Below are 26918 nucleotides of genomic sequence, written 5' to 3' on the forward strand. Positions count from 1 at the left end.
TTTGCACGCTGTTTATGAGCTTGTTTATCACTGTTTGCTTCATCTCTTCTCTTTAGATGTGCTTCAAATTCTGTTTTCATTTCATATGTAAGTACATACTTTGTCTGACGAATTTGTTGCACATTATGCACTGATCTCTCTTTGTCTTGAAGAATGAGAGATTGTAGTTTTGGCAAAATATACGTCTGTATGTTATATGTGAAACAACTGGTTCTTCTATTTTAGTTTCTTCTGCCTTTTGTCTACACTCTTCAACATACAATTCGTACATTTTGCTTATGGAAAGTAGCGGATCAAGATACTCCCATGTTGTAGACTTTCGGCAGTATTACGATTCCATTTTCGGGAAGCTTTCAATGTGCCATTTTACTGTTTACATTACTTCTGGTTTTGTTTTATTTTGTAGTTCATGACGGCCACGCTTGTCATTACCATTAAACACGCCAAATTTCACTTACTCCCGATAATGCAGTTTCAAGTGGGCCATGGCTGATGCAAAGTGTTTTAAAAAATAACCCCTTGCAGACGAGACATTTCTCATTCTTGAGAACATGCCTCGCCCTTTTTCATTCTCTTTCTTGCTAGTTGTACCATTAAAAATGTTATTTTCATTATGATTCAACGTGTAATCATTTAAGTATCATGATTTGTAACGAACACTCCTCAAGCCACAGCTAAAGACAACAACAAATGCCACATAAATATCAGTGTACCAACTGTGAAAACATAACCCCATAATACAGAAACAATTACCAAGTAACTCTGGCCAATCTTTAAAACAGAATATTTTACAAGAAAAACTGACCAAGTACACTTGGTCATTTTTTCTTTTCTTTATATTCTTTACCATATAACACACAAAATGGACTAAGTTGACTTAGCCTTTTTTTCCTGTACACATTTCTCTTTTTTTTTTAAGTTGGTCAATTTGGTGACACGGATTGTTACTACAAACAGTTCAAATTCGACTTGGGTACTTTTTCCTGTTGAAAATATGAACTATTGCAGCAAGTTGGTCATTTTATCTCATTTTAGCTCATTTTTGACTTGGTCACTTTTGGCAGTATACCGACGATATACAACAATAGTCTATGGGTTTGTTAGCCTAGCGCTAGTCGACGGGGATTCCAAGGCACTACATTTTGTTCATTAGCTACTTTCTAAATGGAAATAAATAAACGTGTAAAATTAAAAAAAGTAAACGAATAACAAGCAACTTTATGTGCTCTAATGTGCAAATACACTGATATTACGAAACTTGGACATTAAATTTAATATATAATTCTGTAAAATAATACCGAGCGTAATAAATATACGCAAATGTTTTCAACATTTCGGAATGAGAAACACACGTAGTTTCCACACCCGCCGCTAGAATTCGCTGCCGAAGCAGCTACGTCGACTATAGAATCATTCCATTTACAGACCAAAATTTTAACTATATAAAAACGGTTCCGATAAAAGCGGAAAAAGACATGAAAAATACTAAACCCCGGTTTTGGACCTGATTTTCTAATAGTAATTTTATTAAAATCATGTCCTTGTTAAAAATCATTAAACAATTACTACTACCAAATTTCTCTTTGGCTTTGTGAACTTTATTTCTCGGCATCCGCCATAGATAGCAGCACCGTCTGTTACCTACTCATTTTGGTTCCTTTACTTCCGTCGCAGTCACATAATTGCTCTAAACAAAAGCCATATACCGAGAGGTAAGAATTTCCATATAAAAAAAAGCTATTGGAAACCGTACGATTGCTCACGGTACATATGTCAACATTTAAAACTGCCTGTTAATGATTACGTTAATTCACGTTTTACGTTTCACACAAGTTTTACGTTTGGGAGCGCAGTGATTGAGTGGTCACAACTGGAAACACGCGTTTTAGTCCATCCGCCCTCAGTGCATTCTTAAATTCTTTATAGTAAACAGACACCACTCGGCTATCTTTAGCAGTTATCAAATCGCGTGGTTTCCTCTGAAGATCTGCACCCCGTATGTGTGCCCGGGTGGGCTATCTAGGTTAGGTTAGTTTAGGTTAGTTTAGGTTCCCTTAAGCCTGCTGCGAGCTGCGCCGAGTATATTCTCAGTGTGCCAGGTGCAAAAAAAAATCACTACCTGGATGCTACAAATCTGCTACAAATTTATTACAATCCAAATTTGAGATACATGAATAATAAAATGAAATCCAAACGCAGGTTGTGCATATTCTCAGTTTCATTTAAACATTACATTGGCGATTTTACGGTTTAGTGAAAAATTGACATATAATTACATGGCTGCACACTTTTTAGTTTTTAATTTTAACAATTTCAACCAGTCTTTACAATAGATTACCGAACATAAACCAAATTTCACTGACATAGTATCTCGTTTTCATGATTTGTAGGACCCAAAATAGAAAAAAAACCTTTTAGAGCTATTAATTAATTATTATTATTTAGGTTATCTCAAATTTGGCACTTGATATTTTGTGGGTAGGATGAATAAATGCCATAAACAAAAATAGAAAAAAAAAAGTTACGAGCTGTTCAGTTATTAGGTGGAGCTTCTCGGGGAGCAAATATATTTGGAGGTATTTTTTTGAAAGACTAGTTTGTGTAAATTACTTTGTGTTACTTCATAATTAAAATTCGGCTATTTGCTATTATATTTGTTTCAATGTTTCTTTATCACAATAACAGTTATTGCGTAGGGAGTCACGTACGACCTTCCACCGGTGACGATGGCTGTAAGATCGACCTGAATGCCTTCACCATCTATCTATATGCTTATAAGGTGGGCGGACGTAGACATTTTTCTCACACGCGAAAGCAAAAAAAGGTTTGAAGCGCTTTATTTCACTGCTATAGTCGAGGGCAGGGGTCGGCAGACCGCGGCTCGCGAGCCACATGCGGCTCTTTCCATGGTATCTTGCGGCTCCAACTCACTGCGCTGCCGCAGCACGAAAGCAAAAGCTGAACAAAATGAAACGGCCCAATCACAAGGCATGTACTCAACCTGCGCTCGCTCCCACCCCAGCTGCTTTTTTTAAATTTTAATAATTAATTAAAATAATTTAGGTTTTCTTGTTTTATCATTAGAGCTTTACTAATGACAACCATTTTTTTTCCACAATTTTTTCTAAGTTGCCTTTGTTTTTAAGACTTTATGTTGAATTTGTGAATAAAATATTTTGATTTTATATTTTTTTATCGTCCTAATATTCCACGTAAACACAGAGAAAATACATGTTGCGGCTCTATACAAAATCGGAGAATCTGTTTATTTAATATTTGGCTCATCTCTCTTGAAAGTCTGCCGACCCCTGGTCTAGGTCATGTACATTTTTTTTAATCCGATAGTTCACGAAAGTAGTAGCAATGGCATACGTATCCTGCCGCTGTTGTTCTGTCAGCAGTGCTTGGAAACAACTTCACGTGGATGTCAATGTTTGTCAGTGTTCATAAACGTCAGGTATTGCCTTTGCAAGCGAAATTTGTGTTGGACTTATGCACAGTACACAAGGGTTGTGCCGCAAACCAACAATATCTGGTCCTCGCTTAAATAATGAAACATTTCGGAAGTCTTCCTCCACACGCTCGAATAACCCGCAGGCATGCACTCGGCAGTGCGAAGCTGTTAAATTGGTGTTAGTTGTAAAATTTTTTTTACCACACGAAGTCTACCGAGCACCAATAAAACGTGTGTTAGCAGCAACCAATTTCAAACCCAGAACTTTTTATAAGACGTTAAATCGAGGAAAGGCTTTTTTTTTATTGCGGAAAACCAAATGTCAATCCTGACGAAAATTAACAGAGAAAGGATAGAAAAAAAATTTCTGTACCTATTAGGATTTCTACGATACCAGCAACAAAGTGATCCGTATATGGCATACACATCATTCTACATCAGTGATCCTCAACTTCACTATTTCCGAGGGCCAGGTATCATTATTTGAAACTAATCCGAGAGCCAGACAATATGAATTGATATTAAATTAGTTACAACAGTTTTTAATATCGTGTTAATTCTGTACCACTATCAGGAAATAAAATATTGTGCCATGTACGAAACAAACGAAAAATAAATAAATTTTTTTTTAAAAGTAGTATTTAAAAATTTTTTTAAAAATGAAAGCTTAGAATATGTGTCATGGAATAATGTAAGGATTACAAATATATTAACAATAATGTATATTTTTAAATATTGCTGTGAGAATATAATGGCTTCGTAACAGTTATTCTACACGCATGCAAACAAAGATGGCTAGTCTTTATATAATACGTCTTTGTTGAAAGATTCTTTAAGTGAGCCGTGCAAAACTATGTCTCGGGCCGGATGGTTGGTCACCACTGGTCTAAACCATAGGATACAACACACATGAAACCGCGTATACTGTTGCCTGTATTTTAACGGGAAGCCTACATACAGTTCACAAGGTTGAGAGCCTCATCCGAACAGTTCCAAACTTCTTAGAGGTTTTACAATCGCTCGTGAAAAAACAACTTAACCAAACTAACCTTTCATTTTTTTAACGATAACCCAAGTTAAAATAACCCACACTCCCGAAAAAATAAAGAACTATTATTTATTATAAAGACCGAACCTAACCTTACCTTTTACTTCGGTAAAATTCGGAACTAATCGGATTGTGGTTTTCATCCATGTGAACTGTAGGTTACCCTATATTAACAATCTAATAAATTTAAAAACAAATTCTGAGTATCGAATTATGAATCTTACAAACATGTATTAATTTATTTATTCAGGGAAAGGGCGAAAAAGCTTATTCTTTCGCTGATTGAAGACAGTGATATCCTCTCCTCCCAAAGTGTGTTTCATAAGTGCTCAGATAAGGCTGCGTGTGCCGGAGGCGCGGGTTTGGCGGCGTCGCGACGCCCCTAGGCTGCCAGTCGCCGGCTCGAAGGTCTTATCTGCACCCGGACAGGCCCGCCCCTAGGCGCGCGGCAGGTGCTCGGTCCTCCCTCCCCTCCCTCCACTCCTCCTAGATGCAGTCTCACTTTCCGTCCTTTTCCCCTCAGCGTCGGGCCTGCGAACAAGCGTCGGGCCCGGGCCAATAAAGCCCCAGTTTATTGCGCGCCGTGCCTCTCCCGGGGCGCCGGGGGATTAGTATTCTGCCCGGTTAGCGCGCTTTATCACCGATCGCGCGCGCGCCCGCCGGCGATAACTGTTCGTCACGCACGACGCGGCCGTGAAGTAGTGCGTGCGACGTGCCGCGCGCGGGGAGTTCTGCTCCGCGTGCTTCCCGGCCTGCTCTCGGCGTGGTGCTCCCGTTTGTGACCACGGTGTTGCCATCTGTGGCGGGTGGCGCGAACCAAGGTTCACAAAGACAAACGAAAAGTTTATACTATGATGGACAGTATTTTAATAAAATTCATCGTCGAAAAATCAGGTCCAATGCAGAGGTTTATTTGTTTTAAAAAGTTTTTTATTTTGCTTTTATCTGAACCGTTTAAAATTTAGGTTTGCTAATCAAATGATTCAGTAGTAGACGTAGCTGCTCCAGCAACGAAGTTTAGCGGTAATAAATGTAGTTGAGCACAAAATTGCGCGTATATTTATCCGGCTCGGAAATATTTTAAAGAAATCTACGGAAATTTCGTGTCCTAGGTTAGTATTATAAGTGTATATGCAACGTGAGAACACATGAATTTGCTCGTTACCTGTCTGTCGAGTAGGTACTGAAAGACTCGTTCATGTGTTTTTTATTTTTATTATTCTTGTCATTACTTTTATTAAAGCGCTAAAGCTAAAATTTTTAACTCGTTACCTCCCTTCCTTTTTTTGCTATGTCACAAATATTTAAACAGATGTTCACTGAGTGTAACATAATTGGTGTAAATGTGTTGGTAATTACATCACCTGCGCGAATTTTTCCATACATTATATTACACTTAGTGAATATCTGTTGAAAATATTTGTGACATAACAACAAATGCAAGGTCCTATCGTGTTAAAATTTCAGAAATAGCTCATTACTAATAGCAATGGCGAGAAACAAACAACTCGATATGGCGCTATAGACCGAAATGTAACAACCAGAATTTACAAAATAAGTAAAATTTAAGGTTTGGTTCTACACGCGCCATGTTTGTTTTGTTTATTTCATTTTCTTGTCATAAATATTTTGTGCGGAATTTTTCTGTACATTTATCATGATAGCTGTTTTGCATTTTATATTTTGTCTCAAATATCTCACACAAAGAGTTAACATTATAACTGCTTGGCATTTTACAGGTGAGAAATTTTAAGAGCTTTTGGTATAAGTTTACAGGAAGATCCTGTATCATAGTGGTCTCCGAACCACTCGGGAAACCCACTCTGTGCTCGTGGAATTAAGAGTCATACAGGAGTGTTGGGATCGAACCCACTACCCTCGCCACGTGACCGTTACGCACACGATTAGCATGAACTGCCAGTTCGGACTTATCAGTCGGAACTGGCGGACTGACGGACTAATGGCTGCCCATCAAATCGGACTGCACTTAGTCCGAACTGCCGTGTATGGGAACAGCGTCTCGCCAGTCCAAACTGTCATTCTGACCAATCAGTCAGTCTATCAGCTTAGTGTCTTTGGTCGCTTTGATAATATTTATTTTCCTTTTTTCTAACTAAAAGTGCAACTGCAATTGCAACATTCAAAGTTTCTGCCATATTCTGCGATGAATAGATACGTCCAACAGCAACAGCAACCGAGACTGATCGAGTGTGGGGAGGGCTTCAGTTCAGTCGAGACTGTCAGTTCGGACTGTTCAGTCGGAACTGAGCACGTGGACTGATCATGTTTGGGGGCCTCAAGACGAACAGGCTTCATGACATGAAAACCATATAACACTTTAAATAAAATAAGTAGTACTTCGTAAACATGTTCTGTTGGTGGTAGATTGTTATTCCGTTCCTGCGAGCTAAAAACTGTCTAGCACAGCGTTGAATGTTTTCCAGTATTATTAAATTTAAAATTATAGAACATAGCTCACCGTTTTGATGATTACGGGCTATTCACTTTTATAATTCGGGGACTCATTTCAATGCATAAATCTATTAATAACGCCTAATTATTAAAATATTTGAAACAATTAATGAATTAAGTTTAAAATGCAATAGTTTAGAAAATATTCAAAGTTCAAAGAACCTGTGCTACAGTTTTTACTTGTGATTTAAAGCAATACTAATCAATTAAGAATATAATTAAACTTTTTTTTGTGATTTTTACAGATGAACACGAGCTTTAAGCAATAATTTATTTACTCTACATAGTATAATTTCCGTAAATAAAAGTGTCTAAAACGCTATGTAACAATCGAAATATTAATTGAGAGTAGCTACGAATATAAATAGTAATTTAAAGCATAAAACAATAAATATTTTAAAACTTTATAAAATAATTCATCTTCTTACATACAGCTCTGCGTGTTTTGTATTCTCGGTTGCAAACTCAAGGTTGTCAGTATTCGTATATCCCCATGTTTGTTTGATCGTTTGGAAAATAAAACATTTGTTTGATGTTAGTACATATACGTAGTTAAACAAAAAAAAAACTGATATTTAAATGCAAACAGTGTAGTTGATATGTACTAACCAGTTATATTTATAGCCACGAATCGGGACATCAAATATTTCTTTAAAACAATAAAACAAATATATTGTGGGTCAAGAAACCTACCCATGTTCACAATTGAATACAAAATGTATTTTCTACACGTTTTATACGTAGTATATGCATAGGACATATTGAGTAGTGTGTGTGTACGTTTGTTTACACATATACGCACACTGTGTATGTTGATTACTTTTGTTAAAGCATATGTACCATTTTTAAATCGTTATGTTCTGTGTGGCTAAGATTCATTTATCAAATAGTTATTGTACTAAATGTAACTAATAGTGTATTTACTAATCAAACTTGTTTTTCTCGTTCTTTTTTTCAATGCTGCCTTTCGAATCCTACCAATAGCTCTACGCTGTAAGTAAATAAATGAAACTTAAGTTTCTTGACATGTAACCTGCATGGTTGTTTCCAGAATTTCGCATGGCATGTAATCGTGCTATATCATTTTGTTTCTTGGTGTCAAAAGCATTTGGAGCTTTTATTTGATTTTTTATTTTTATTTTTTGTGTGTGTTGCAGTTTATATTTATTTTCTAGTAACATAGGTACTTGATATTTTATAATCTTAGCTAGTTGTGCGGCAATATGCCGCTGTTTTGAAGTAAGCAACATGCGCGTTTGTTTTATTACTTTTTAAAGTTTTTTTTAACATTGCATGTAATGTTTTAATGTGCAATTGAATTCATGTTTGGCGACTGTATCGTAGGCCTTATACAATTTTTTATTCATTTAATTTCCAGTAACTTCTGAAACATCGCATCAAAACATTTTTCATAACTTTTGTCGAGAAAGGTTTTTCTGGATTTGCTTCATTACGATTTAATGATGTAACGATTGCAACGTTGATTACATCAGAATTATTGTTAACTTTATAGTTTTACGGTAGTATTTCGCCGTTCTTCAAGTGTGTGGTGCAATAACCAGATTTTTAAGAAGCACACGAGTAAGATATCGAACGTTAGTCCTCGTGTTTCTCTTACAGCTTCGCGGTCTATCTAACTGTTAGGCGTTGTTTGAACATAACATGACCTAGCATCCATAGAATTTCGGCATGATGCACATATAGGTATTTTGTAGGATAAAACCGCTCAAAAGTAAAAAAAAAAAATAAAGTTGCCAAAAAAATCTATAATTATTGTTATTCTCCAAGTTTGATAAAACATGCCATGATGTTTACAATGAGACAAGAAATTATGCAATTCTGCCACTTAACTGCCTCTACCATGATATGTTATATTTGTGGACAGACTTCTAAATATTTTAACAAAATGTAAACCCAGCAAGTTAATGTGGAAGCTCTGAAGTTTGGACTCTCGATTATTCTTGCGAGAATTCGCTTTTTTCGAATCGCTTCTTTATTTGGCTTATAAATTATCTTTGAAAAAGTGGCAGGCACGATCTGCTTGAGAAAAAAAATTGTAAAATAAACCAAAGAGAAGATTCAAGAAGCCTTCAAAGAACAAATGTGACTGCTAGTAGAAATTCCAAAAGCCGGAGTTGCCAATACAAATGATGGGAACATGACGAGAAGATATTTTTGCTGATGCGGAATGCTCTTCTCGTTTTACTGGTATCAATCTGGATTTAATTTAACTGTTTAAAATTATCATGGAAATTATATCGAGTGGAAACAGCAATGACACTGACAAATTTAATGCTTTTGTTCACGATACCACTAAAATGTATGTACATCTATGTGGTGGATATCCCATGTCACCAACTATACACAAAGTTTTGATACATGGCGTCGTAGTTATAGAGCACTCAATTGTACCTATCGTTTAGTTATTGGAAGAGGCAGCTGAAGCCAGTAGCAAACATTTTCATGAATATCGATTAAAACTTGGTCGGAAATTTTTACGGGTTGATTGCAACAGAGACGTAATAAACAGATACATACAAAGGGCATGGCGGCACAAGACAACTAAGCCCTTTTTACATGAGGCACTTGCTCTTATGATTCCTAGCACACCACCTTTACTTCCGGATAGCGATAGTGACAGTATGGGAGATGAATATCTCTCAGTAGCTTGTCTGATTATTCTGCTTAGTTTTTTTTGCAAAAATATATATTTGTAAAACCTCTATGTGCGATGGTTAAGAAGCGCTGGTACAACTGTTTCATGTTTCATCGAATTTTAGGGGATATGCTTAAAACGAATGAAAATCCGTGGAATTTCAGAATAAAAACACGCTTAAACTGCTCCATACATATTCCAATTGGAGGCGTATCGAAGGCTTTCTAATGAAATCATTAAATTGGAGATTGTTTTAATGTTTTTATGAACTCTATTTAACTCCTATTGTTTAATGTGGTTTGCGATAGTAAACAATTCTGAAGTTTTTATTTATGTAACCTAGACCTCGATAACAGGTAAAAGTTCTTTAATCAGGTGTTATATTGTTCGGCACATCCTGCAATCCGGCACCAGTCTAGCCGTTCACGTTCTTTTTTTTCCCCTGACTGTTGATCTCGGCCGCCAGGTGGAATTACAGCGCTGCCGGCGTTTCTAGTTCCCTCACAGTTAACCGTTACTGCCGGATTTCATTCGAGTACAGTGTTTCTAGATGGTTACAGGAGCGTACGCAGAATTTTATTACGGGGAAGTCGGAGGGAGGGGTGGGTGTGTGGTAAATGTAACTTTTTTTTTTCTCTCGCTGTTTACTTTCAAAGTTTTTCCTTTTTTTTTGTGGGGATAATGGATATTTTTTTTGTTTAGGGGGTAGAGGGCATATCCTCCATTTTTAATCATATTGCAGCCTGTAATGTGCCTTCCTACCCCCTTTACATGTGTACGCTCTTGGCTGGTTACATTTCACACTTCAGGGGTACAGTGCCGTAATGTTTTTTTTTTTTTTAAATAGACCAGTGCCAATTTGTATTTTTTCTATATATCAGCTTATTACAACTTGCTGTAGGTATAATTGTAATGATTGTTAATTTTTCTTTGGTTTTCTCGTCAGAATTATATTGACTTTCGCTAATCCACTACAGTACCCATCAGCAGTTTAGGGTCATTACGGAATCTGTACTAAGACATTTGGTAATATCTTTTGCATTACATTTTCACACCATTGTAGCCATCAACATACAATTGTTATAAATACAAACTTTTGAAATCGGTTTATAAGTTAACAATATAAGAAATCTTTTAGGTTTCAGTAAAATAGAATTTTAGTACATTTTACTACGTGGGAAAATATGTAGACAACAAATTGTCTAGTATCTTAGTGTTATATGTATTTTTCAAATTAATTAATTATGTGTTTTTTTAAAAGAAAAATTAAAATCAGAAGGAAAATAATTGCATCCAGCTTTTTATAAAAATCAATTTTGAAAAAATATAAATTAATTATAAATTCATCAAAAATAAAAAAAATATATTTTATATATACATTAAACAAGCGATTTGCTCAAATGTGCTCTCTTGAGCCAGAAATAACTAATGAAAACTAAATTCCTCATTTTAAGGAATATAATTTGAGGCTGATTTTGTTTTTCAAAAGTTAATTTCACAATTATTTTAAAAGCTGTATGCATTTTTCCCCTTCTTAGTTTTAATTTTTATTTGAAAAAAAATATTAAGATGTTAATTACAACTAAATGTTAATATACCAGAAAATTTATTGCGCATTTTTCCACATAGTAAAATGTTTAAAAATTAAACTTTTCTAAAATCTATCAAACTTCATAACTTGTAAACTAATAACTGATTTCAATAATTTAAATTTATGAAAATGTGTGGCGATGGCTTTAATGGTCAAAAAATGTACCACAAAATATTACCAAATGTTTGACGACAGGAAGATGTATGGGTACATAATTGTTCCGTATCACGTATCCAAGTTTATCCCTTGATCCTGATGGCATGTTCCTGTAAATATTGATCCTTTGGTTCATGATGCTTGCTGTTTTGATTTATATATAAGCAGAAATTTTGTGATGGTCCTAAGTTGTATATAATAGCCAGACCGAGCTCAGGGTTCAGGGTGAAGTGCCGTGGTGCCGACCGCCATCTTGGGCTGTGACGTCACGGCGGCCATCTTCGATCACCTTGATCTTAAAATTTTGCCGAAATTTACCCGAAATTTTCAAAGTGACCCAACATTTCCCCCCCCCCCCCCCCCCCCCCGGGGTCAAATATTTCAAAATAAAATATTTTAATTTTTGAGATAACATTTCCCATAAAAAATCAAATTTCTAAATGCTGCAAAATATGTTTGTATTAAAAAGAACTATGTGTCTCCAAAGAGGCTTCATGGAGGCTTGAAGATGGGAATTTAAGCCTCTTTGGGGATATTTCGTTCTTTTAAAGGGGAGAAAATATTTTAAGGTATTTAGAATTTATAAAATTTAATGGGAAATTTTTATTTTAAAATGGGAAATTTAATTAATTTTTTTATTGTTTGGTGTGAATTATTTCCAAAAAAATTTGAAATTTTGGGTCTATTTGGTGAATTTTGGGTCAATGTTGGGTCAATGTTTGAAGATCAAGGTGAGGTAAAATGGCCGCCATGACGTCACAGTCCAAGATGGCGGGTCGGCACCACGGCACCACATCCTGACCTGTTGACGGGGGAACGAACTGACGCGCGAGTGTGTGTGTGTGTGTGCGCGCAGACACGGACAACCAGCGCGTCATCATCCACGTGAAGGACGTGAACGACGAGCCGCCCTACTTCATCAACCGGCCGCTGCCGATGCAGGCGGTGGTGCAGCTGAACGCGCCGCCCAACACGCCCGTGTTCACGCTGCAGGCGCGCGACCCGGACACCGACCACAACATACACTACTTCATCGTGCGCGACCGCAGTGAGTACCGCCCCTCTCCTTGCCGAACACTGATACTTAGTGGCGTAGCCGGGGGGGGGGGGGGGGGGGTCAGGATTTCAACCCCCTCCCCCTAGCCAAAATCTTTAATTAATTTCTTATTCATCACTCAAACAAATCTCATATTAAAATTAATAAAATTTTTACGATTAAAATATTTAAATTTAAGTACTAAAAACTGTTAAAATAGCACTATTTTACACCTCAAAATCCAAATTTTCCCGGGGGGGGGGGGGGGGGGCAGGCTTCTTAACACCCCCCAAACACAAATCCTGGCTACGCCACTGAACGGAAGTCGATGCACGTAAATGTGGGACACAGACCCCGTAAATTGTCACTTTCGTAGAAAAATTACGGTACACACTAAACATATTGGTGGGCAAAATGAAACTTTATGATAGTGAAACTACCCTGAATACATTTGGTAATGTAAAATAGTCATGGTAAAAAGTAATACCAAGTTTTTAAATAACGTTGGGAAAATGGCATCACACCCTTGATAACACGTAGTCTCCTCCCTGGACTGAAATTGTCCCGATAGCGTAGTGTGGAGGAACGCACGCTTGTCAACATTAAGGGACGGGGTTAAAATCTCGCCACTGGGTAAAGTTTATCAAAATCGTGTTTTAGTGCAAATTTAACACTGAATTACTAAGTGTAATATTGCATTTAAGGGGCAATTGATTCAATTTTTTTTTTACATTTGGTGTTTATGTAATTTCTTATTCTCTTCCCCCCCCCCCCCCCCCCAAAAAAAAAAGGTTTGAAATCTCCCCCCACACCAAATTTTTCTCGATGGCGCAACTCGTGCCATACTTCGCCCCTGTGAGAGGCCCTGCCGGGTCCGACACGGAGGTACAAGGGTATTGGGCTGGGTTCATGAAACTACGCAAGGAATGCTATACCCAATCATTGCAAGAACACCGCGGTCGTTTATAGAGGCGCTGTCCTACTGTCAAAAATTGACCACTGGTAGGTACAGCCTATTTGACTATAGTGGAGGGGTAGTGTTGGATGGAGAATGGCTTCCGATTTCCTCCATCAAATAAATATTACCAGATAGCCTCGAATATGTTTCAAATCGTCTCACACAACAAAATTTATTTTTGGTCTGAGCTATCACAAAAATTTTAATTTTAATATCAATTTTGAAATTATATAATGCATCACAATGCTGGCCTGAATTATTGAACTTGTCATCATATTTGTGCATTAAATTTTTTTTAACATTTATAAATTTAAAAAACAATAATATTCTTTACATAATAAAATAAATTTTCAGTTATTTTTTTAAAGTTATGGAAACATAATTTCTTTATTACACATAAAACGCTTTCGCAGACGACATCCATAAAAAATTATCTTAGGTATTTAACTTTTATAACCTCTTTAATGTGTTCTTCACTTTTTTCCAAAAATAGTTGTGATGGAAACGGATGTCTTATCCGTTTATGCTAGGCACGATTTTGATTGGCCAATCGCATCCAACATATTTTAGAACCCGTCCTATATTCAAAATATTTTATGGAAACTCAAGTCATCCAACTTTTCAAACAAACATTGCTGCGCTAGTGACATTTTCGGCGACGTCATAACCCGCCAACTTTGACACAACATGTTGGAAGAAGTACGACAGGGCCTTAAGAACGCAAGTAGCAAGACGTCACTAACCCGATAGCCTTGAAAATGGTGAAACATTTAAAAAAGAATTTATTCCGCGGGCTTCTCTTTTTATTCATATTTACCACGAAAACATGAAATTGTCATTGCTATGACTTAAAAGGGTTATTTTCTTTCACTGGGCGAAAGTTTAACAAAAAAACGCCATGTTTATAATAAAAAACATCTTGGCCTTCTATGCATACAACGTCTGGGTCTTTAAAAGTTTTCAGAACACTTTACATCCAATATGGCCGTTGCGTTGCGTTATTTCGCCTTGCGTAGTTTATAAAACAGTACATTAAAATGTGATTGCTCAACGTTTTGCTTCTTTCGTTTCTTGCGATACGGTGGTTCTTGCGTAATTTATAAACCCAGCCTTAGCAGGTCCGGCTTTGGGGGAGGGGTGACTATCACAGGTACCCGGGAACTAGGTAGGTGCGGCTCCAGCGGTTAGGAAAAAGGGGGGAAGGTGGTCGGTAGCCCCTCCCGAACCCAAATTTTACTTCTATTTTTTGTAGAGGGTACATTTATGTTTTTTTTAAAAATACTTAAAATTGTGTTAAAGTAAACTCTTCTTTCATCAAACGTTGTATGAAACAATGGAAGTTCAGTATACTTGAGACCATAAATTTGTAAATATTCTAAGATCAATCTCTGACTTATTAAATTCCATGTACGGTAGCTTCTCCCGAAAAAAAAATCTCTCGGTTGAGTTATGAGAAGTTTTTTTTTTAAATAATTTGGGTTTTCCTGATAGTACGCAAAATATGTCATTTTTTTTTAGAAAACATTATAAGTAATGCAAAACTTACAGATCGCATTTACAGTTATGACCACAGTAACGTTTACACTTACAGTCTTTAGTTTTTATTTTTATTTTCGGCGTTTGAAACGTTGTACATTTAATAAGAGGGATGGTTGGTTTCCCTCTTTGGCCGTGGTACTAGTCCGTGCTTATGTTTAAACAACCCTGATTAGCAAAACAAACCATAGATGCATAAATAGAATGAAAGGAACTCGCCAGGAAGAATCGTAGAAAAAGAGCCATAATGAAGTGAGTGGTTTAAAATAAAATTCTTAATAGCACAACAGCATAGGCATTTGGCGTTCATCATAAATAAATAAATAAATAAATATATATATATATATATATATATATATATATATATATATATATATAAGAAGTTTTGCTACCCAGGGTTGTGGTGAGGTTCTTGTCTCACATTACCACTCCAGTTGCTAACAAGGCAAATATTGCACACACCCCTCTCCTAACTTCTACATCTCCATGACTTGGAGCGGGTAGTGCAGTTGGTTGCACGCAGAACTTCGGGCGCACGGCGCTCTGGGTTCGATCCCCGGGCGAAGCAATGTCGTATACAGAAGTCCGCTGTTTCCGAATACTCCTTTAAAGGACCGTTAAGTCTAAAGGATCGTGGACAAAGTGCAACTGAAAGACTGTCAGCCAATTTTTTTGGCACTTGTGAAACGTGAAGGATGTTGGAGTGAGCCGGTGTTTTTTTTCTTCGAGGTATTTCCCTTCTCCCCCCCCCCCCCCCCCCAACAAACATTTCATACTTTCATTGCTCCATCCGCAAACACTTCGCCCCTCATCGTTCCTCATTGACGAGACATTAGACCTTATTTATAAATTCAATCGGTCTGCATTTCTCAGAACAAAAATTTGAAATTTGTTTATTGTGGGTTGACTTTATCAATATTACGAAAAAAAAAAAAAAAACAGCTATTTTTTCCTTTATACTAACAAATAACACCAACAACCAGTCTTCGCTTTGCGATAATATTAAAGATTTTAGGATACTTTTTTAAAAATTTGTTATATTATATAATTGGTCGTCTTTTAGTCTTATGTTTCTTTCGAGCCCGTCACTTCTTTTTATCCCCTGAACCATTCTCTTGTTAGCACTTAGAGATCTAGAAGGGGCCGTGTCCAGGGGTGCATTGTGAACTGGAGCATCAACGTGTAGTAGTTTTTTAGTAGTAGTATTTTTATTTGTTATTTCAGTTAGAATGTGTTCATTTTTCAGCGTGTGATTGCTTGTATACCTGTGTTTATAATTCACATTAGATTTATTCCCCTTATATATAGACATACACACATACGTATATATGTTGTTTGTATTTGTTTCATATTTGCACAGTGCCTACCTGCTGTGGACTATTAATATTGGCCGGCACTTAGTAAATGTGTAAATAAATAAATAAATCACCGCTCATCTTCTTCGCTTTACCACTCCTCGTCTATCATGGCCTCGATTTGAACTAGACGTTAAGCCAGTATTCACTCATTTCGAAGGACTGCAATTCTTAAAACAAAATATTCGAATTTTTTTTTTGTTTTGGTTTGACTGTCTAAATTTTACGTTAAATATTTGACTATCCTTACACGCAACAAATTTTACCAACAGTCAGTCATTCCTTTTTGTAATAAGTATTTGGGACTTTAAGATAACTTTGTTTTTATATGTTACCAGATGTGGTCCATGATACATTATAATTTCAATCAAAAGCTGGAGTTGTTATCATAAAACAGTCTCGTGATTTTATATGTTAATATAAAAGTTGGTTTGTTTTTTGAGGCTAGTGTTTCATTGATAAATATTAATGTAAATGTAAGTTTGGGGAACGAAGAACGTTACTAGGGTGTTTTTCCTTTTTTTTCCACTTAATTATATTACATGGTTGGTGCAGTTTTATACGACTGTTATACTACCTAATTTGACAAGATAAAAAAAATAGTTAACCTTAATATTTTTTCGCACCTCAAATCCTCGCGCTCCTTAAGAACTGGCGCTGTGGGCAAATGCCCAGCCTTTCCTGTCGGACGGACGGCACCGTGACTCGCTGTTAGGGATTGCAACGATACATCGATATATCGGAAATATCGATGTTTAATGTTCAAAATATCGACAATTTGGTATCGATAAATTAGTGTTCATAATTTTTGATATCGATATTATGTTCCAATAGTATCAAATTTAAATAAAATAATATTATTGAAAGTAAAAAAAATATTAAAATTATTTGTAAATAAATTTGGCAGAAATAAAATGGTGGTCCGAAGGCCTCGGAAAGAACAAATTATTATTTAAAAGGAGGGGGGTGGGGGTTGGGGAAAGATAAATATTGGAGTTCAGAGTAGGGAATTTCGTAGGTTGGTAAGTCTAAGCATTGCAATCCAGTGACAGGTCGACTGTTGGGCGTGGACAGTGACCGGTTAGGTAGGACGTAGGTACGTGGACGCATGTCTTGTGACTGATTTTATATTCGTATTCAGTCTCTTCAGTGTTGCGATGCGACGGAGTGATTTTTGTATTCCGTGTTGTGACGGTACGGCTTCCAAAAGTAACTTTTGGGTATAACATACACGAAAATAATAATGATGTAATGGGAGATGTATCGAAAATATCGATATGTCGTCGGTATCGATGTAATTGAAGCGATGTGACGACTGTGTGGCTGTGTCGCGCAGCCGGCGGCCGGTTCGAGGTGGACGAGCGGTCGGGCGTGGTGCGCACGCGCGGCACCGACCCCTTCCAGCTGGACATGGAGTACGTGCTGTACGTGAAGGCGGAGGACCAGAACGGCCGCGTGGACGAGCGCCGGTTCCAGTCCACGCCCGAGGAGCGGCTGTCCATCGTGGGCGGCAAGCGCGCGCCGCAGTTCTACATGCCGTCCTACGAGGCCGAGATCCCGGAGAACCAGAAGAAGGACTCCGAGTAAGGCCGTCTCCCGCAGCGGCGGATCAACGCTTAAAGATATACATAATGATTTTATTTATTTTATAATGTATATTAATATATAATCTATATTAGTAAATATATTTACAATATAATTATTATATACCCTATCTATTCATATTTGTTCGTGAATATATATTTTTTGTGAAGGGATTAGTGTTTGTGTATATATTTACACACACACACACACACACACACACACATATATATATATATATATATATATATATATATATATATATAGAGAGAGAGAGAGAGAGAGAGAGAGAGAGGGGTAGGGAGAGAGAGAGTCTAAAGTACTTCCCAAGGTCTTTGATGTTGGGGATGAACAACATTTTTTATTGCAAATAATAGCGTAAGTATTAAGTATTTCAGATAGAACACTAAGTGTCTGGTTTATGTTTAACTGAACAAAATCCTGCAACCACAGCAAATTTTTGTGTGTGTATATACACAGAGACACACACACACACACCTACATACACACAGGGCAAGTACTTCCATCAAAAGTGCTTGGAAACATACATCCATGTGTTGCTTTCGCAAGTTTGACTTTTGGTAAATGGGTACCAGTGGCACTACTTTTTGGGAACAATGAAACTTCTGATAAAGTTACATGATGCAGACTTTACCCTTACTGTTCATCCAAGGAAAAGGATTATTGCATTTTTAAGTCACTTACTGCAGACTTTACCCTTACTGTTCATCCAAGGAGAAGGATTATTGCCTTTTTAAGTCACTTACTTTTGATTTAGTGAAGTTAATTACGATCTTTCACTATATTAGCATTATAAATAAAATTTTCAATAAAATTGTTCCATCAAATAATTGTAGACATTATCACCTTTTTTTTTTTTTTTTTTTAAATAAAGGCTAACATTCATAATGAAAATTATTGACTGACTATTTGCATGAGTATCTCTCACTAGAAGTATTTTTTTCTCTTTTTTTTTTACAGATGGGTGATTTATAGATCTTAGCTTATATAACCTAATGAAAAAAATTTTTTTAGTAATCATCTTTAATTAGAAAACATGAAAATAAAAAGATAACAAAGAGTGAAAGAAATATCACCAATGCAAGGAAAAATGGTGTTGTAAAAAAATATCTTCTAAAAGATAAATATTTGAATAATAAATACATTGATACTAATATTGACAAACACAGTATAAAGTGAATTATTACAATTTGACGCAAAACCATAAGATCAAGCGTGGTTGTACATACGGTGGATAGCAGATTCAGAGCTAGAAGGAGCTAAATCAGGCTAATGCCCCGATTCCTTTCCTTCTGATTGTAACTTACCTTGGGTGAAATGAAATCTTCAGGTAAGTTGAGCATGGGTCACACTCTTCACAATCCTCTTTATTTGCCACTGCACACACTGGAACAATAGTCAGCCTGAGAGTAGGGGAAGAAACTGAAGATGTCCTGGGGTGCAACAGGTTTACAGCTTCTCTCCAGAAAGACATACATACATGACAAGTCATTCTAGAAACATTTAAAACTACACTGAGCTGCCATAAAAATGGAGAGCTAAATCAAGATTTTTTTTACATGTTTAAATTAATATATTTTTTTCCACCTCGGTAAAAATTCTATTATATTATTTACTGTCTTCAACTTTCACCCAAAAAGCTAGCAATTAATATTTATCCTCCCCTTTCCCCCCCCCCCCCCCCCCATAATTTCCCAAGCATAAAACAATTTGGTACACCTTGTGTTTCTCCACCTTTTTTATTTTTTGGTTTAGATGTCCAGTGTTTCATTTGGTTAGTAGGTAACACTTTGTACAGATTGATAATTTTTTTCCTTGGTTGGTATGTTGCTGAGTAAGTCAGTGATAGTGATATTCTTTTCGCTCGTATGCTGGTCAATTCAACAGTGATCATTAAACCACCATACAATTAGTTCCGTAGTGTTCAATAAAAAGAGTAGATCTTATTTAAAAGTTAGCATCTAAATAAATTAGCCAGTGTTCATGTATTATTGATTTTGTAACTTTGGCTATGTATTTTTTTTGAAATAAAGAAAAATTGTTAATAATAATAATAATAATAAATAATAATTTTTACTAATAATGAGCTAAAATATATTGACAATATTTGTTACAGCATCATATCGGTGAAAGCCAAGTCATTTGCGGACCGCGAGATCAGGTACACGCTGAAGGCCCAGGGGCAGGGGGCAGGGACGTTCAACATCGGCCCCACGTCAGGGATCGTGAAGCTGGCGAAGGAGCTGGACTTTGAGGATCTCCGCCAGCCTCACGTCTACTCCTTGATTGTCACGGCGACGGAGGACTCCGGAGGATTCTCCACTTCCGTCGAGGTGAGCGCGAGCAGGCGGTGTGCACAGTTTTGTTACGTTCGCAGAAAAAGGTTTGCATAAACATTATGGAGGCCACGGTGGCTGGGCTGACTTCCGTAGTTCAGTTGGATGTGAAGCAGCTTAAATCCCGTGCAAATCATAGGTGTATATTTTTAACTGTTTAAGTGACAGGAAAATTTTAAAAATGAAAATTAATCTTGTCAACAACTTTTCATTAAATGGGAATGGTGGCTCAATGTTAGGGAAAATACTTTATGGTTTTTATTCTAAGATCAATTTCTTTTTTAAACAGAAGATTTTGTTGTTATTGTTTTTATTTTTAATATTGTCTTTAATCATAAAAATAATGCATTATTCAACAAATATGAAACTAAAATATTTCTTATGACTTATTTCACCAAAATAGTCTCATTTTGCCTCAGTCATAATACGTGTATACATAAAAATTATTATTATTAACAATAAGCATGCCTAGAACATAGGTAACTACTCAGAAAAATATATATTGGTAAATATTTGTATGTTTGAAAAATGTGCCAACGTTATTATGTGAAAACATGTTAATAATAAAATATATGCAAAATCAAATGACATAATCGTAATTTTTTCCAATCTGTTTAGTTCTTACATTTTGGTGCTAAATTGTAGCTAGATAAATTAGATCCAATGAAATGTGCATGTACTTATTTTTGAACATTAGAAGTTAAACTTCTATTTTAATACACTAAACTATTTTAAAATTAACTGTTACAAAAATTATAAAAATTATGTTACAAAACTTTTGTAACAGAAAATTAATTAACAACACAATGGATATAAAGTTTATTACATGTATATGTTGCCCGGGCTTCCTGCAGAGAAAAATCATAATTAATTTCAGGGGAAGAGAATAACTTTTCTTTCGAAATCAGATGCAAACATCAATTTTCCGTTAATTTTAACACCACGTGTGCAAACTAACATCAAAAAGTAGGAAAATTATGATTTAAGTGAGTGAGATAGAGGTATAAAGATAGATTTTTGAAATCAGATGTAAACAGTAATTTTCCTCTTTGTTCGAAAATCAAATATGCAAAAGTTGATTAAGTATTTCACATTTCTGCTTTAAGAGGTGCTTTAAGGAGAGGGGGATTTTCCTTAAAAAATCAGATACATCTAGTAATTTTACTCTTAAACATCATGTGTGCAATTTTTTTTTTTTCCAAAAAGTACCAAAATTCTGCTTTAGGAGTTGAAATTGGGAATGGAGTGGATTTTCAAAATGTCATGAGCACACTGACCTTGAACTTTTTTCTTAATCATATGTAGACAATAATTTTCCTATTATTTTGAATGTCTTGTGCATGAAGTTTCATCAAGAAGTATCAAAATTCTACCATAATGGTTGGGAAAGGAGAAAAAGGGTTATTTTTAAAATCTCATGAAGAGAGTGAGTGACCTTCCTCTTGCTTGAAGGTCAAGTGTGCAATATTTCATAGAGTTCGGTGAAAAACTGCCCTTTTGTTTTAAAAACAGACAAACAAATGAACTAATGTACAAACCTACAAATGGAAATACTATTGTGTTTGTAAAGTTTATTATTATTTCAGTAAACTTTCCATAATCTGGTACATTCTGAACTTTGCTGGTGCCGGATTTCTGAAAATGCCGGATAAACGGACGGTACAACCCTTTATCGATAAACGCTAAGTTGTATAGAGAATACATCTGCAAGATGATGTTCTGCTGCAAATATTGTTGAGCAGGAACATTAGGATGAACATTTCATCGCAAACACGGGCCAAAACTAAATTTGTCTGTCAACCTAACTATTCCCTGGCTGTGCAGAATGCTTCCGACTGCCACTTATGTGGGTACTGTAAAAGTGTTTTTCGACCTAACTAATAAATTATAGTTTTTTATCTTAAGTTCACTAAGTTGGCTATGTCCATACTTTCCAAGGTGGTGCCAGATCATCAGACTTTCCAGACCATTGGATTTCGAACTATCAGAAGTCTATTGTGTATGTAAAAATAAGGTTATATTCCTACTTAGTGTAAAATAACTAAACTGAGCTACGTATTTATGTATTTAAAGTTATCATTGCAATTAGTGAAATGACAAGTTAAAATATTTTAATTAATTATAGTGAAAAAATAAAACAAAATGTTGTACAAAAAGTAAAAAAAAAAATTGATTGCCTGGGATAGGATTTTAATTGTGAGACTTGTGGTTTTCGTCACACTTAGTTACTTTTTTTTTTTAAGATAAGTGGCACACTGGCAAATTTGACAGTCACCAGTGAACCAATCATCCTCCCTTCTTTAATGTAACCCCTGAATCGTTGATAGTTGTGGTTGTTGTAGTTGTTGGTGTATGTGTAAACACCTAAGAGACGATTAGGATGACACCACTTCCATCAATGTCTTACCCGGAATTTGATCCAGAGCCCCCGCACTGAAACCCGGTGTGTTGCCGACTATGCTATGGAGGCCGACACCACTGAGTGAGCCATTAATTTGTTTGACAGTAACTGAGAAATATTTAATTATTAATGGTAGAATCCCAGGAATAAAACATATTTTTAAAATTGTGATTATTTCTTTTTGTGACTTCGAACATTTATAAATTCTATTCCTAAATCCGTTTTGATATAACAAAGATTTATCTGGCACACCGATACACTGGATATGTCCTCCCATGTTCATGAACGCGAGTACATATAACAGGTTAATCTCACCACACGCGGTCAGCTATCTGGAAGACTTTGGCTCGTGGGCGCATGCATATTATAGACATCATGTTAAACTTCCATCCTTGTTGTGTGTACATCTCTCTCTTTCCTTCGCATACTAAAATTTCACCCTCAACATGCTTAAGGAAGAATAACTTAAAAAATTGTTTAGATTACCTACCTCCTACAAAGCAATTTGGGTTCGATTCCTGGTGTGGTAACAACAAAATTGTTCACAATGGCAGACGTTGCAGAGAGTTGGCTAGTTTTCTTCGGGTATTGCAATTTCCCCCTATCAGATCATTCCGTTCCTGCTTTGATACACACCTCATACCACTTAATGAAATCTTCAGACTGGCTGGAATGACAGGTCTGTACCTCTGGCAGGGCAGCCGGCTTCATTGATTGGTAGCCCCATTACAGCCATGTAGGTACCCTGCACTTGGGACACTGCATTTGTATTTTGATTTTCCTAAAAATATAAGGTGTTCTGTGATGGTATACTTTCTGCAATAAGCGATATGTATAGATCTTACCGTTTTAAGTTATATTTCACCTCCATACTTCCTATCAAACACCTCCTCGGCCCTTGTTCATTGTCAGTTGCGCTCTTCATGGCATTCTTCACTTCTTCTGGCTGTTCCTTAGTTTTACTCTTCATTTCATTATTCATCCTCCACCAGCTAATCTTCATTTTCTCCTGGTTACTCTTTATCCCCTTCAGGCTACTCTCAATTTTATTCTTTTTATGTTCAAGAAAGCCATTATGTTTTTAAGTTCTTTGGGAGCCATCTTCCTTGTCCACAAACACTTATCAGTCTGACTGGATTATCGTAAATCTGACATATCCTGGAAGACCTCGAGCAGGGCCATCATCTATAAAGAAAAAAAAGGGGGAGGGGAATTCCTTGTGGCCCAAATCACCTTTCTTGGGGGGGGGGGGGGTTAAGTTCCAAAATATCTTTTATTATACTTTGTTTCCCCTGATAGTAGGAGAAAAATTGCATTTATTTTGCTAATAAAATTCCACGTATACCTTACAAATTATACATTTGTTTCAAACGAAATTTACAGTTATGACCACAGTCATTTTTAGTTTTTAGATATTTTTTTTTTAACTATGGGGTTTGAAAAATTGTATAGTAAGTAAAGGGGCGGGGACCTGACAAAATTATTCACCCCCTTAACCTTAGTTTTTCTAGATGGTGGCCCTGACTTTGAACCAATGGAAAAATACATTTAGCTCGCTAGTGTCAGAATTCCATGTGGTTCAAGTGGAAGAAGGGGAACATCATCTAACACAAGTGGCAGCTAGTGAACAGTTTAAAACATCTTGAGCATCTTTAGAGCTGCAGAGTCAAGCAAAGTTGTCAAAAATGCAGTGTCTGGAGATTTCATTTGAAAATATACAAAGCTTTTGTTCAGAAGACTCAAGAAACTCCGAACTGAATTTTATCGCAGTAATTTACATGCATTGTTTTCAACGTTAGCCTATACCAGCATGTCATGGTAACATTTTCATTTATGTCACCCTACGTGTCTCCAAGACAGTACTATAGTGGTTGTTTTTCATTATACCCTCCTCTCTTGTAGCGAAGCCACATGGAAGCCATACTCTGATAGGGACAATACATGCTTCGTAGAATAATTGCAAATTTTTTGCCTGGTTGCCAACCATTATTTTTTTTTATATAAATAATATTTTTACAAGTAATGTAAAATGGGTTCGAAATTAATAGCCCAGTTAATTAAGTACAGTTTTATTTATTTACTAATATTTACACTGTTAATTAAGTTATAACAGTTTAATTGTCCGACCACAGTAAATCATTAAACATTAAACATTAAATCCAAAATTTATACTATCCAACACGAGCTCGGCTCGAAAGTGGCTCTCTCTATTGCTTGTCTCTTACCACACACCTCTGCCCTAACACACTGCCACACACTCTGCTCACTCGTCTGCCGCTTCAGTCCCTGATGCACCAATCCTCGCACACGAAGCCCATCACTTGTCATACTATTTCACTCACCAAGGGGTTGCTCGCCCTCTTCACTTCACTGTCCTCAACATTCTTGCATTAGCTCGCCGGTATCGCCACCAGCCAAACTACTTGCTGCAGACTGGCCCCCCTCTGAAATACTTGCCAAGTACCGACTTGGAAAGTTCTCGCAGCCCTCCGAAGTGTCACTTTATCAGAATCCCCGACTTAACACTGGAAGCTCCGAGAACAATGGCGGTATGGCATCCTAGTCACGTAACTTCACACAGACGGAACGCTGGAAACTTGCCGAACACTCGAAGGACAGGGGGTTAGGTTCTGCTCCTAATCAGATCAACGCAGAGGGACAGGTTCTACTTGTCTGGGAGGCGGGGCCTCCCCTGAACCCCCGCTGGCCAGCGCGCTGGGCTGTCTGGCCTGCTTGTTGCCTCGCCTATGGTACTTTCATAACAATATTTAGAAAGAGTATCTTCACTATGTTTTTACAATACATTTCCTGTTATTTTCTGCATGCCTATACTTTACTAACTGTTTTATATTAAATGTTATGTGTTTATATCTTTACAATATTATTTTCTAGTCAAAGAGTGTGTAGATATTATGTCATATCTACTAATTTAATTTGAAGTGCCTTACAGTTGTTATCATTAACCATTACATAACTATTTTTTTTTTTAGTTAACAATCAGAGTGACAGACGTAAACGACAATGCTCCCAAATTCGAGCTGCCAGACTACCAAGCTCACAACGTGGATGAAGACATACCGTTGGGCACATCCATCCTTAAGGTCAAGGCCACAGATTCGGACTCCGGGTCAAATGCAGAGATAGAATACCTGGTTTCGGATGACCACTTCAGTGTGGACTCGAGCGGAATAATAACGAACAACAAGCAATTGGATGCAGACAACAACAATGCCTACTACGAGTTTGTTGTTACTGCTAAAGATAAAGGTACGTAAGGACATTGTACTTAATGTCCTTAACAAATCTTCAAATTTTAGAATGTATTAATTTAAACTTTGTAAGATATGGTGAAACTGGACTTACAGAGTTATATTTACATACCAATAATATGTAATAATATTCAGTTATGAAGCTGAAGTTATTTATGGTGTACTGGAAATTAATTGATGTTTTTAAAAATGAAGTCATAAATTTTCTCAGAAATTTTCATCATTATTTGATTCTAATATAAGTACATATTATTAGAAAGCCAATATGAATTGTATAAGGAAATGTTTATAACATTTACTGCCTTCCTGTGATTTTCTTTTTTAGATGCAGTATAATTTTTCTGGATTCATTTGATAGCTAAGTAGACTTGAAGCATATATACATCTGCCATTTTTGTGATTAGACTACCAATTTTCTGACACATCCTGAGCCTGTTATAAACAAGTATATGAAGGGTTTACCGAATCATTCTGCAATCCAGGCTAAAGGATGAAAACGCTCAGCTTTTTATCGACCAATGAGCACACTAAAGTTACTTGCTTGTTTATAGAATGTCCAGCATGGAGTGAAAAGAAGCTGTGAAATTGTAGTGACAACAGTCATTATTTGTGAAGAATTCCAGTAATAATTTTTTCTCGTGAATTTTAAGCTCATGAATAGTTAAGCTTAAATTATATTAGGCAAAATCACTGCCGTATGCACTAGTATTTGTTATGTTAAGAAAATGCAGTGCAAGCTGGTTTTGAATAATTATTTAAACAATGTTTTTATAACATATAAGAAAATTGACATTAGTAATACTTACAAAGTAAGTATTCAGATTGTTAAAAATAATTGAATGAGAATTCTGCTATTTTCTAATTATCATTACTTGAAGAAGAAGTTCTGCTGATCAGTGAATACATATAATTGTTTAATAGGTATAAGATTTTTTTATTATTGAGATAAAATATGTGTGTCAGTCGGTAGGTTTTTTACGTGAATGTTCTAGTTAGTAATGCATTTGGCCAGTTTGTTGGTTTCTAGTACATGTTTTTTTTTCTTCAG

At 36.3% G+C, this 26918-nt stretch overlaps 1 protein-coding gene across 4 annotated transcripts in view; it reads left to right on the forward strand.

Annotated features, from left to right (window-relative positions):
• LOC134542324 (neural-cadherin-like) overlaps positions 1-26918 on the forward strand; it is an 865978-nt gene that overhangs the window by 354229 nt on the left and 484831 nt on the right. For all 4 annotated transcript variants that reach the window (XM_063386490.1, XM_063386476.1, XM_063386483.1 and 1 more), the window contains exons 3-6: positions 12234-12425; positions 17599-17845; positions 19981-20197; positions 25592-25868. In XM_063386490.1, coding sequence (XP_063242560.1) covers positions 12234-12425; positions 17599-17845; positions 19981-20197; positions 25592-25868 — 933 coding nt within the window. The remainder of the gene's footprint in view (positions 1-12233; positions 12426-17598; positions 17846-19980; positions 20198-25591; positions 25869-26918) is intronic.

This window comes from Bacillus rossius, chromosome 1 (genome assembly GCF_032445375.1).
Source record: "Bacillus rossius redtenbacheri isolate Brsri chromosome 1, Brsri_v3, whole genome shotgun sequence".
In the NCBI taxonomy this organism is placed as follows: domain Eukaryota; kingdom Metazoa; phylum Arthropoda; class Insecta; order Phasmatodea; family Bacillidae; genus Bacillus; species Bacillus rossius.